Source organism: Thalassophryne amazonica, chromosome 7 (genome assembly GCF_902500255.1).
Source record: "Thalassophryne amazonica chromosome 7, fThaAma1.1, whole genome shotgun sequence".
Taxonomy (NCBI): domain Eukaryota; kingdom Metazoa; phylum Chordata; class Actinopteri; order Batrachoidiformes; family Batrachoididae; genus Thalassophryne; species Thalassophryne amazonica.
This window is the reverse complement of record NC_047109.1, coordinates 107,289,783-107,302,166: the sequence shown is the minus strand read 5'-3', so window position 1 is coordinate 107,302,166 and position 12,384 is coordinate 107,289,783. Positions and strand designations below refer to the sequence as shown.

At 40.2% G+C, this 12,384-nt stretch overlaps 1 protein-coding gene across 1 annotated transcript in view; it reads left to right on the top strand.

Moving 5' to 3' along the window:
• The window catches only part of LOC117514727 (CUB and sushi domain-containing protein 3-like), an 885,172-nt gene that overhangs the window by 785,817 nt on the left and 86,971 nt on the right, over positions 1 to 12,384 (top strand). The window contains exon 59 of the mRNA XM_034175291.1: positions 10,069 to 10,251. Coding sequence (XP_034031182.1) covers positions 10,069 to 10,251 — 183 coding nt within the window. The remainder of the gene's footprint in view (positions 1 to 10,068; positions 10,252 to 12,384) is intronic.

Here is a 12,384-nt window from a genome sequence, read left to right as displayed (position 1 = left end):
TATTTTGTCAGCTGTCTTTTATTTTTGCCAGACTGTTCCAGCTAACGGCCTGTTTGAAGACACATGTCACGTTTAATTCAAGCTTCTCCCCTGCACACATCCCCCAGTGCACTTTAGTTGTCCAAATTCAAAATGAGCTTACAATTATTTCCAACATGGCAACAAAAGCACACACTTACAGCAGCCACAGATGTACATACACGTTTTAACACACAAACTACACAAACAAGTCAGCTGTTCTTTTCCATTATCATCACAATTAAACGTCCCCTCTTTCATACAGCTGTTTGAGACAAATACCCCTGCACGATTCCTGGCGGTGCCGTGACACGTCTCTCTTCAGTGGCAAAAGTAAGGGGGTTCTTTTATTCTTGCTTTTCGCATGCAGGTGGTTTTACTCCTTTATATGAAAATTACACTTTTACAGAAGCCAAGTTGCATGAACCACACAGAAAAGGCCATTTCAGAAAATTTAGAGTAAAAGTAGTGGGATAAAACTGAGACCAAAGGGACATCTTGCCACACTGGGTCACACGGATGAGGCATTTTGAGGAGGGGATTGAGACGCATCAGGGTTGAGGTGAGTGACTGGAGAATGTGCAAATCCAGTGAGTGGTCTGGTATTGATGGAATCACTGATTTACTCGTGCAGTCTCTTTTGCTGCGACTCTTGTCTTCCCAGCTGGGTTGTCACTTTGGCCATCTTGTAAACACAGGACTGGACGTGGTTACCGAACTGCAACATTTCTATTAGTGCATGTTCTGACAAATCTGTCTTTGTTTTACTTGTCACTATGGCCGGAGCAGATGGTCACCCCACTGTGTCTGGTCTGCTCAAGGTTTCTTCCTGTTATCAAAAAACAAATTGAATAAAACAAGGAAAATTTTTCAATTTACTCTACAATTCATGCCTGCATGGATCCTGTCCAGTCTTATTATCAATATGTCTTGGGTTGCTGCATTAAAGTTGGACTATTACGACAATAATGCAAGCAGCTGTGACCTTGGCGGCCAGCAAACACGTGAGAGAGACAGAGAAGGAAGATATTCAGCGGCTAATCAATCAGAAATTAATGGTTTATTTCTCTAATTTTGTACATTTCTGTGCAGAAATGGTTTTCTCTCTCTCTCCATTTATGCAATTCACAGCACAAATCGCTTGACAATCTCCTCACTCTATTTTCTTCCACACCTAAATTCAGACAAAATCCTCTCTCGATGGTTGTGTGGAGGTATGGCCGTGTTATCTGAGTTTTACTACATAACCACTGTGAAACAATCACAACATAGCACTTTAGTTATCTCATTTATTCTACAAGTATTTTTATGAAGGTGTTGATTGTCTTTCTCACTAACAACTACGCCTGCTCCTAATCCATCATCAAACCAGCAATCGCTAACCACCCAACAGGTGGGATTCACATCTATGGGATACTGGTTTACATCAGCAACCAAAGTTGTTTTTTTGTTGTTGTTGTTGTTGTTGTTGTTTTTTCAGATTGACTGGCCACATGAAAAAAACAGATGTGAAAGTGGTTGTGCTCATTATAATTCTTTTTTATTTTGTGAGCTATAAAATGATGATATTTATCATTTAGTTGTTGTGTTGGCAAACTGGAGAGGATGGACTCTATTTGTCATTCACTCACTGGATTTTAGAGGGGCCCTGCCTAGGTTTATCCAAAACCTAGGAACAATACAACACAGGTAAATAATGTTATATATGGTATTGATGAATTATATAATCAGAACAACAGTAATACACAAGAACAACACTAGTGATATTAATAATAATAATGATTAATAATAATAGAATAGAATTCTATTCTAATAATAATAATAATAATAATACATTCAAACTGTAGCGATAAAACATCAAGGATACGATGTTTGAAATCCAGTATGGTGACACAATACACACAATTTATCTAATACATCAAATGTACATCTAAGATAATAATCCAAAAACTAGAAAGTCAGGTAAAAAGTAGCAAAGTTGTATAAATCAGTGGTTCTGAACCCTCATTCTGAGTACCAGCTGCACTTTGTATTTCCTATTCCTGTGCGCTACACATACCTGATTAGCTATTAACTAGCAGGTGTTCATCAAGAGATGACATCTCCCAGCTCTTGATTAGCTTCACCCACCTGTTTTGATTAATCACTAAATGAGCAATAAATGGAAATATGCATGATAAGATTCCCAGGGCAACATACTGCATGTATGAATGTAATAATGGTATTTAAAATATGTCTCAGTCACTTAATTTTTCTGATGTTTGGGTAATATTTAGTCATGTTTAGAATCCTTGCTTTTATAGAGAATAAGATTAGTTCTTATGACTTGTATATTTTGTATATTGTATATAAATTCAGCCACATGGGGTGTGCAGCCAGTACACTCTGAATGCTGGACCCAAGCCCGGATGAATGACTAGGGTTTCATCAGGAAGGGCATACGGTGTAAAACTACCCAACCCAACCATACAGAGTAAAGTAAGTCCCTTCGGTTGCTCCCTTGTTTTGCACTCGGGGTCACCACAGCAAATCCGAGGTGGATCTGCATGTTGAATTGGCACAGGTTTTATGCCAGAGATGTTATATGGCTGGGGGGGCCTGGCTGCCGGTTTGTTTCTGTTTTTTGGTTTTCCTCCCAGGTGGCGTGCGTTTGGGACTGAGTGGCTGTGTTGCTGAGGCTGTCAGGACCTCACCCTGATCACCTGCGACTCGTCAGGACTCACAGCTGTGGTGCATCTGGATGGATTGGAACATGTTGGCATTTAAGACTGGAGTGCACAGTGTGTATTTGCCAGAGACTCGACCTTGTGACCAGACGGGTGAGATCGTCGTCTCGGGAGCCATCTCATCAGCAGCGGATGCTGAGAACGTCCAGGTTTGATGCACAGTCTGTGAAAGAGGAGGGGGTGAGGTCTCACGCTCGTCAGCACACTTCCTGAGGTACGTTAGATTTTGTGACTAACAGTTATACAGTCAGTAAATGTGGTGTCCCTCACACCTTATTGTATTGAGCTGTTTGTTAGTCATGTATCAGCTTCCACTGCAGTGGAGTTTTGTGAACGGGATGTTCCATGCCTGCAGGTTGGGAAGCTGATCAGTAATCAAGCCAGGAAGTGTTTGCTGTTTGTACACCTTTAAGTGTTCTGTGTGTAGAGTGTGGACTCACATAATGGTTCCTTCTTTCACAGACTCGGTTGTTGCGGCCACCTGGGGGGTGTCGGCGGGGTCCTTGGGTCCGAAACAGCTTCTGGCTCCGGACCGTTAGCGCTGCTGGGAGCGCACCACGCCAGGCCGCACCTTTTGTTATTATCACTGTTATGTATTAAATTCTGTTAGCCTTTGTACTGTGCTCTGCTTATTTCATACTGGGTCCTTCAAACGCTGGTCGGTTCTCCGAGCTGCGTCCGACACATAACAAGAGAAATGTGACAGGTGTGGGGTTTGAACCAGGCACCTTCCGCACTGAAACCAAGTGCACTAACCACTTGGCCACCACCCCCTGCCCAACCCAACCATGCAGAGTACAAATCAAATTTCCATTGAACGGCTGCCACCGGTGCCGGCAGAAATTGGGCTACTGCTGGGCAAAGAAGAAGAAGAAGAGGAGGAGAACGTGTCCACAGACAGCGGGAGAAGAGGAAAACTAGAAGAGTGGAAGTGAGAGTTGGGCCTTTGAATGTTGGCAGCATGACTGGTAAAAGGAGAGAGTTGGTTGACATGATGGAGAGGAGAAAGGTAGACATACTGTGTGTGCAAGAGACCAAGTGGGAGGGAAGTAAGAGCAGGAGTATAGGCGGTGGGTTCAAGTTATTGTATCATGGTGTGGATAGGAAGAGAAATGGTGTTGGGGTCATTTTAAAGGAGGAGTATGTTAAGAGTTAGACTTTATCTAAATTCTAGCTGTGTTAGTGAAGCACAGGGCTCGCGGCCAGTGATCACCTTAGTATTCTCTCTGCTTTCCTGTCGATTTACTGCTGGTGAATTCTACCTTAAGTGTAGTTTTTCTGGCCAACTGATTCTGCCCTTTTCTCTCTGTCCGAGGCACTGATGACGTCGCACAAGATTGACAGCTGCAAACCACAGGGCACTGGACTAACCACGAGATGTCATACCTGAAGCTGATGTAGCAGACTGCAGTCTACATGTGGAATAAAGTTTGCCCACTGACATCATGATGGATGAACTCTGGTCCTGCACCCCAGGGTGCTGGATGACCCCTGGCCTGTGGTGTAAATGCTTGCGTGCTCATCTCAACAATCGCACCTTGTTTTTGATGTTATTTTGATTTCCTGTTTTCTGTTTCTTTGTAAAACTTTGTCTAAACCTTATACCTGTTAGAATGGCTTAAGCAGTGGATCACCCCTCTGAGTCTGGTCTGCTGGAGGTTTTTTCCTCAACATCATCAGATGAAGTTTTTCCTTACCACTGTCACTTGTGTATTTGCTCTCGGGATTGGTAAAGTTAGGCGTTACTCATGTGATGTGCTTGAGGCAGCATTGTTATGATTTTGGCACGATATAAAATTAAATTAATTGAATTGAACTGAATTGAAAGAGTGTATTGGAGGTAAAAACCTATGCTGCATGGCTTATTTTGCTGAAAATATATTCAGAAACCAGTTTTGGCTTGGATATGTGAAAGTTTCAAAAATTACCTTCAGGTGTTTCAAGTTTCTATGTAAACTGGAATTGGAGACAATTAAACAGACTAACAGTTTTGAAAAAAAAAATGCCTATAGGGTTCAAGAAACTTGCAACCAAGGATTTGTGGTCAGGAACCTAAAATCTTGGCAAGAGGCAAATGACAACCCCACTTACTTTGTGTGTACGGAACGTTCAGAACGAGCTGCCCTCAGACATCTGGTAAGATTAGTATCACCCCATAATGGTAAATATGTCCAAGCCTTGAATCTTTGGCAACAACTAAGCGGGGGCAGGGAACTATTGAGGGGTTTGGAAGGAAGAAGGGAAATCTATTTGCATTGAAATAGCTGCGCACATTAAGGTCAGGGGAAGTAGGAAGATAATAATAAGCAGACATAAATTAGGGCTTAGAGGAAATAAAAACAAGCATTATGAAAAAGTAATCAGACACTGGTGTTTTGCATTTTTGTCAGAGACAGAACAAGGTTAAGACATTCTAGCTGGGCCAACAAATTTCGCATAGAGAAGAAGCCAAAATTAGATGAATGAAAATAAAAGACTTGGAATAAAATAAGACTTGTGGATTGTGCAGAAATTACTGGAAAGATAACAACATGCCTTTCTTGGAATTAGAGAAAAATGTAACATCCTAACATATCAGAATAATGTTTCATTTATGAGTTTTCCATGAGCAATTGAGAATTATGATTTATGCATATGACAGTGAAAACCTACTCATAATAAAGAAGTTATGTTAACACATGATGTTGGACTACTGATGGGCCTGCTCAAAGAAAATGTTAACCATGTAACCATGGCTAGCTAGCATTTTATGTAGTTAGCATAGCCACATGTTAACTACATTTAGCATTGGCCCATCATTAGTCAAATGCATCCTATCGACAATGATATTTATCATGAATACAAGGACACCCCAAACCTGGCAACCCAGCAAAAAATTTTACATTGTCACATCATTGTTACTATATACCAATACACATCAATAATAATGACATTAGAAAGTGACATTGCTGCAACATTATAGGATGACTGAGAACCAGTTTTTTACTGGAGTCTACAGTTGGTCATCTACAAAGTTGTATCAACGTTGCTGGGAGTCTACAGAATGATGTTGTGGCACCAAAATACAACTTTGCTTTTGCATAATGTGTGCTGGAAATCCAGTAATTTCACTGCCTACCTCATACTAGGTCTCTAACCCAGGACCTAAGACAATGATGGGATCTGGTAGTAGATCTCCTTGAAGGATCCTTGGCTACCACTGGAATTACTTTGTATCAAACTGGCAGTTACTTATGGAACTCGCATCAGGTAGGAATTTTGACCTGTGCCACGTTTCTCCGTGCATGATCCAGCACTGAGGTGCCTCAGTGTTGAAGACCCCAGTGGCCAGAGAAGGCCAAGGGGATGCTCAACTTTCTCCTGACTGCAGCAGATAGATGGTGACTTTTAAGAGGTGCAGATGGACCAGTTTTTAAGCGTTGGTTATAGTCATCCAGGACCTGAAGGGGTTCTGTGGTGTAGCGGCTGCAGCGCCAGCAAATGCTACCAGACTTGACTTAACCTCCTACTGCATTTATGAGCACAGTACATTAATAACATATTATTTACACAATTTCAAATGCTAATGCATGTGAAGTCAACAGATAACAGATCCACTGCAGTTGTTATAGTTTTTATTCAACACAACACTCAGACATACCTTACATAAGCAGGTTCACACTCGAACATACAGCCTGCTTGTCCTCAGGTCAATACATTGGCTTCCTGTGAGTCAAAGGATACTTTTTAAAATGTTATTTCTAGTCTATAAAGCACTAAATGGTCTTTGACCAAAATACATTAATACCATATGACGCATCCAGACTCGTCAGGTCCTCTGGGAGAGGTTTACTGTGTATTCCCAAAACCAGAACCAAACAAACTGAGCAAACTTCCTGGGCAGTTTGGGTCTGCTCAGACTGTCAGTTCATTTAAATCAGGCTTGAAAACATTACTGTTTGCTCATTTGCTGCAGTATATTACTTTTTTAATGATTTTAATTAAGTATCAAAAGGTTTTTATCCACTTTTATAGGTTGAATTTCTTGTTTTAAATGTCTGGTTTTTAAAATGCACTTTTATCATCTTAATATCTTGACTTTAATGTGATTTTAACGTTTATGTATTAGTTTAAATGTATTTTTATGTCTCTGTAAAGCACTTTGAGTTGCCTTGCATATGAATATGCTGTACAAAGAAATTTGCCTTCCTTTGTATACACAAGACAGCCATTAAGCAAATTAGAATTAAACACTAAACTTACACTCACATTATGGTCACATTTTCAGAGTGGGCATTTTCCAGCGGCAAGAGACAACTGTGGCTCTGCCACCAGCTAGATGGGGGCCAAAATAGACTTTAAATCTATTTTATGCAAATGCAGAGCAACAAAACATGGCGCCTACCAATCCAAGTGAAAAGGCACCATTATGATGGTTATTTGTTCAAACAAAATAATTTAAGATGGCCGAAAACGCTCGGTAATAGCTGTATTTCTGTATAAATCTAATATGCGTCTCATATTTTTTGAAAGCGTTAGGAAGAAATAAACACTTCTAAATCTAAAAATGCTATTTTTCTAACCAGATAAGAACTCTGAATTGCTTTACAAGACATCTTACAGAGACGTAACATGTACATCCCCGGAACGCCCATCAAGCAACAAAACCAACTGCTCATTGCTGTTGTTTATAGCTAACACAACCGTAGCATTAGAGCTAAATTCAGAACCTCTCCTTACGTCTTCACTAGGGTTGTAATGATACACTGATGTCATGATGTACCTCTCATGATTTGATACATATTATGATACATAATTACATCACTTTTCCCAATAATTATGTAGAAAGTAATATGTGGTGAATCTTTTTACCTTAAAGTATTCTGAATTATAAATTGTAATCCTTGATGTTATCGGTTTCTTATTTTTATAGTTTATAAGTCATTTATGATTCTTTTACAAGAGGTCTTTATTTCTGACATACTGTATTTTACTTGTCATGGTGTCACAATCAGATTTGTTTTGTTAATATATGCTGGAATGACTTTACGATATGATTATTATGAGTCACTGTTACAAACATCACCTCAGGGAACCTTGGTGGCTGCTCAGTACTGATGAGTTCTAACGCGTCAGTGCAAGGCTATTAACCACAAAACCTTCACTGGAGTACACTTTCTAAATAGTCAGGTTCCTGGTGGATCCCAAAGGGACAATCAATGAAACGCCCTCTAAATAGTAACCTGGGTTTTGACACTGACCCAATTCACGTGCACTGTGTGCCATAGATCATCGTGATTGGTCTGTTTGTGTTGAAGTATGTCACCTGAAACTAAAACACACAATTCATTAGCCTTAAAGGAAACCTTTTAATAGCATACATTCATTGTGCACAGCTATAAAAAGAAAATGCACAATATGTCAACACTAAGCCATTTAAACCTCCATCAATGAGTCTGGGTTTGTTGTTTCTTTCTGGCCAGAATGCAAACACCATGAGAAATGCACCAAGCTGATTCAAGGCAAACAAAAAAACCAACAACAACAAAAAAAAATTTTTTACCTGCAAGTCTGGGTATTTGAAACGCACAAATGTAGACAAATTCAGCAACGGAGAGAAGCTGTTTGACTAAATCTGCCTTCCCACTACTTTAACTGTAATATGTGCATAGATAATAAATGTAGTTTCACTGGCAGTTGACAGTTAATGTGGAAAACCTTCATGTGTTGCCGAGTTTCAGAAAACAGCCAACAATGGAGCTGCTACATCCCACATTAAATCTTGTTTATCCGGCTTAAGTTTGTGTGCTGTAGTGAGGCTGCCTGAACCACTTGCCGCATTTAAAGAATTGTTTCTTCCTCACAGCAGCAAATTAGTTATCGATGACACTTCTAGGAGCTGATGGCAAGACTGCCAACATAATTAACATCAGTTCAGTTAGAAAATCACAATTTTGACTTGCCTGCAGTTTGTGCAGTTTGGACTTGATTCTGTTGAATGAAAACAGTTGTACTTGCTGTCAGCTGTGCTGGGAATGTGTATTTGCTGAGTAAATCACTATCATAATTTAGATTCTAGGCTATTGAGTGGGCCTTACGTGGCCTCAGGGATCCACCGTGTCTTTAACATTTTCTAGAGGCGAATGATACAAAGTGCAGAATGAAATAAATGGTTCGATAGATGCTGCAGCTGTGCGTACACAAAAAAGAAACAAGAAGTACTTCAAGAGCACATACCTCAGCCAACGCATTAGTTTCAGAAGAAAAATCCAGGAATCTCCTCTTGATGTAGTTCCCTCTGCATAACAAAAACACTGATCTGAAAGATGGGTTCCTCACTTATACTGGGTAAGTGTGAGATAACGTGCGTTAGAAATCTGAAGCTCTGTTTTCTTTATTCACATATTCTATGGCCAAACAAACATAATGTTTATTTGTGATAAACACAACAAAATAATTCAACTTTTGTGGTACAAAGTGCCATAAAAATTCTCAGAATATGTGGAAAATGTTACTGCTGGTTTCGAGCCCAATTTGGTACCTTATATATACCCAATGTAAATACACCCCCTTAAAATTTGATCCATAAAAATCATGATCCCCCCCCCCCCCCCCCATGGAAATATATATATGTCATAATGTGGATACCTGATTTTTTTTTTCTACATGAAGGTCTATGTATGTGTTTCTGAGAAATTGATGGAAATCCAATAAATTGTCACAATGTTAAAGAAAATGGGAAAAAAAATCCTTGATTTGCTTTCCGAGTTGGATCCACTCCAACAGTTAATGGTTTCCTCCTTAGCCTGTGTCCCACCTTTTCAGCAAGGTTGAAGAAAATTGATTCAGTAGTTTTTAGTGTAATCCTGCTAACAGGCCAACAAACAGGATTGAAAGCAAAGCTCTGTAGTCTAGTGGGTCAAAGTCCCTGTCCAGTAAACAGGAATGCCTGGGTCAAATCCCACCAGTGCCACCAGGCTTGATCTTTAAGAAGAATAACAATGTAAGAAATTCTACTGTAGCTTTGGGCGACACGGTGGATTAGTGGTTAGCACTGTTCTCTCCCAGTAAAAAGGTCCTGGGATCGCTTCCCGCCTGGTCCTTCCTGTGATTAGGATGGATTAAATGCAGAGGACAAATTTCCTAATATATATATTATGACTATGAAGGCCCTTCTTCTCCTGAAAACATGACCTGCTTGATGGACTCATATCTTCAGTATTGGTGATTTATTTTGAATGAATTGTTTGATGTCATCACCATCAGTCATTGTAAGATCCAACAATATCTTGGTCGATTTGTGTTTAAAGTTCCTTTCTTCTTTTATGTTTGTGACCAACGGAAGTGATCACTTGTGGTGACCCTGGAGTTCCAGCCAGTGGACTCAGATCTGGTGACGACATCACAGTGGGCCACAATGTGACTTTCACCTGTCAGCCAGGATATGTGATGACAGGAGGCGACAGCATTGTCACAAGGACTTGCACCACCAATGGCACCTGGAGTGGCACTATGCCATTATGCCAAGGTATGGAGCAGAGTGGAACGAAAAAGCCCTCACACATGCACCTACACACACACAAACCTTATCATATTGCAATAGACAGTAGACAGTCAACCTTGATAACCATCAAACCGCGCTGGAGCAAACCATGGCGTGCTAAGCCCTTGTCATATGCAATATAAAGTCCATGCTTGCACCCTGAGAGCTAATGGGATTACCATGTAAGGTGACACCGAACTTTCTATACGGTCAGATTGTGTCATAGCGTTGACTTCAGTATAACAATAACGGACCTGCAGACTACAGCAGGTATCCTGAAGACAACACTGACCCCACATGTGCAAAGCAGTACTCATCTTATTTTCTGAAATTCTACACAGAATCTTACGCTACAAACATTGTACTCTACTAAGCAGTATGCAGCAAAGAAAAAATAGATTGTATCCACACCTGCAGTTAGATTTGCATCTGTGGAGGCACTGATCCAAGGCTGAAGGTTCCTCTGACACCAGATGATGGATGGTCGGCTTCATCACAACAAGGATCTGTCTAATTGTACTCAAACAGTTAATTATGGCTCAGTCTCTGTAAAGGTTTATGCATGCTCTGTGGACTTGATTATGATTAAAGTTAGAACATTTGGAAAGAGGAATTAGTCGCCGTTCGCCGATCAGTTTGCTGCATCACTCTGTGGTTTATGACGCATGAGTGGAGGCATAAATTAACACGTCTGGCATTCATGTCGACACGCAAAAGTGAGCATTGTAAGGAAGATTAACTTGTGTAACGAACAGTTCAAAAGTACAGCAGGAGAGGAACGAGCCCACAAGGCAGAGAGGGGTGGAGCGGGCTCATCGTTGCTAAGGAACTGTTCCCAGGCTGCTGTCTCCGTTACAAAGAACAGACTTTATTTCTCTATTGAGAAAAATAAAGAGAATCTGAGATATTCTCTGTGCGATTAACACGCATCCATACAAGTATAGAGAAGGATAAAACATAAGACAAAAATAGCAAAAACAAGACATACTTACACGCTGAGTTGTTGTTACGAGGACTTTCCTTCTGAGATGGGCCTCCTTGACACTGTGTTTGATATTCCTGATAGGCTGACAATATACAATATGTCTCCTGATATTGTAGAACTTGATGCAATCAACAGAACTGTCAAACAACCAAAATTAGAGTATTTTAGAAAATGCATTTTTTTTGGGGGGGGGGGGGGGTGATAGGGAGGTTTGTGTGTTTTTGTTGGTTTGTTTGTTTTAAATGATGTACTCAATGGCCAAATCTACACTCTGCAGGTAAATGTGATTGGTATGCTGTGAGCCTGATGGATCTCAGGGTTGAAGTGAATTTTCACAAATATCAGTTATATTGTAGAACGAGTGGATGAGTGGGTAAGGACCTGGCCAACCAATATGTACACCTGAGTTCGAATCCCACTCGTGCTACCTGTCTTTGTTCTTAGACAAGACACTTAATCTGCATATATCTCAGTCCACCCAGCTTTAAATGAGAACTGGCCTTGGCTGTAAAATTAACCTGCATCCTGTCCAGGGGGAGTCATAGATTCTCATCTGCTTGATCCTACAGAATCCAGAGATAAGTACCGACAGCATCAGACCCCAGGGCCTATTTTAGACTTAACTTCTTGTTTTGCAGTTATATTAAACAAAGGATATCCATTTCCCTACTGACACAAAATGCCAGTTTGAGAGTGATTATTAGCATTAATCTACATAAAGAGATGGGTATCATCAGCATAATAGCATAACATTAATTATAGTAGTTGTAGAGATTCCAAATACTAGGTTGTTAATGTACAGCAATGAGGATGGTAGGGATTATCGCCACCAATGAACTTGGGTGCAGGTCATTAAGTACTGGATTTGTTTTGGTTAAATGTTGTACTAAGGTAGGAAGATTTTAAAACAAAATTGTATGAATGAATTGAAAAAAGTTTAGATTTTGGGCTGTTTAATGTGAAGGATCATGAATTGAATTTGTTAATTGTATGGAGTATTTAATGAAATGTAGTTGTGACTTTAATTGTATGTATTATTTACCGTTGGAATGTAATTGTGTTGTGATTTTAAGTTATTGGACCCCAGGAAGACTAGCAACCACCTAGTGGAAGCTAATGGCGTTCCAAATAAA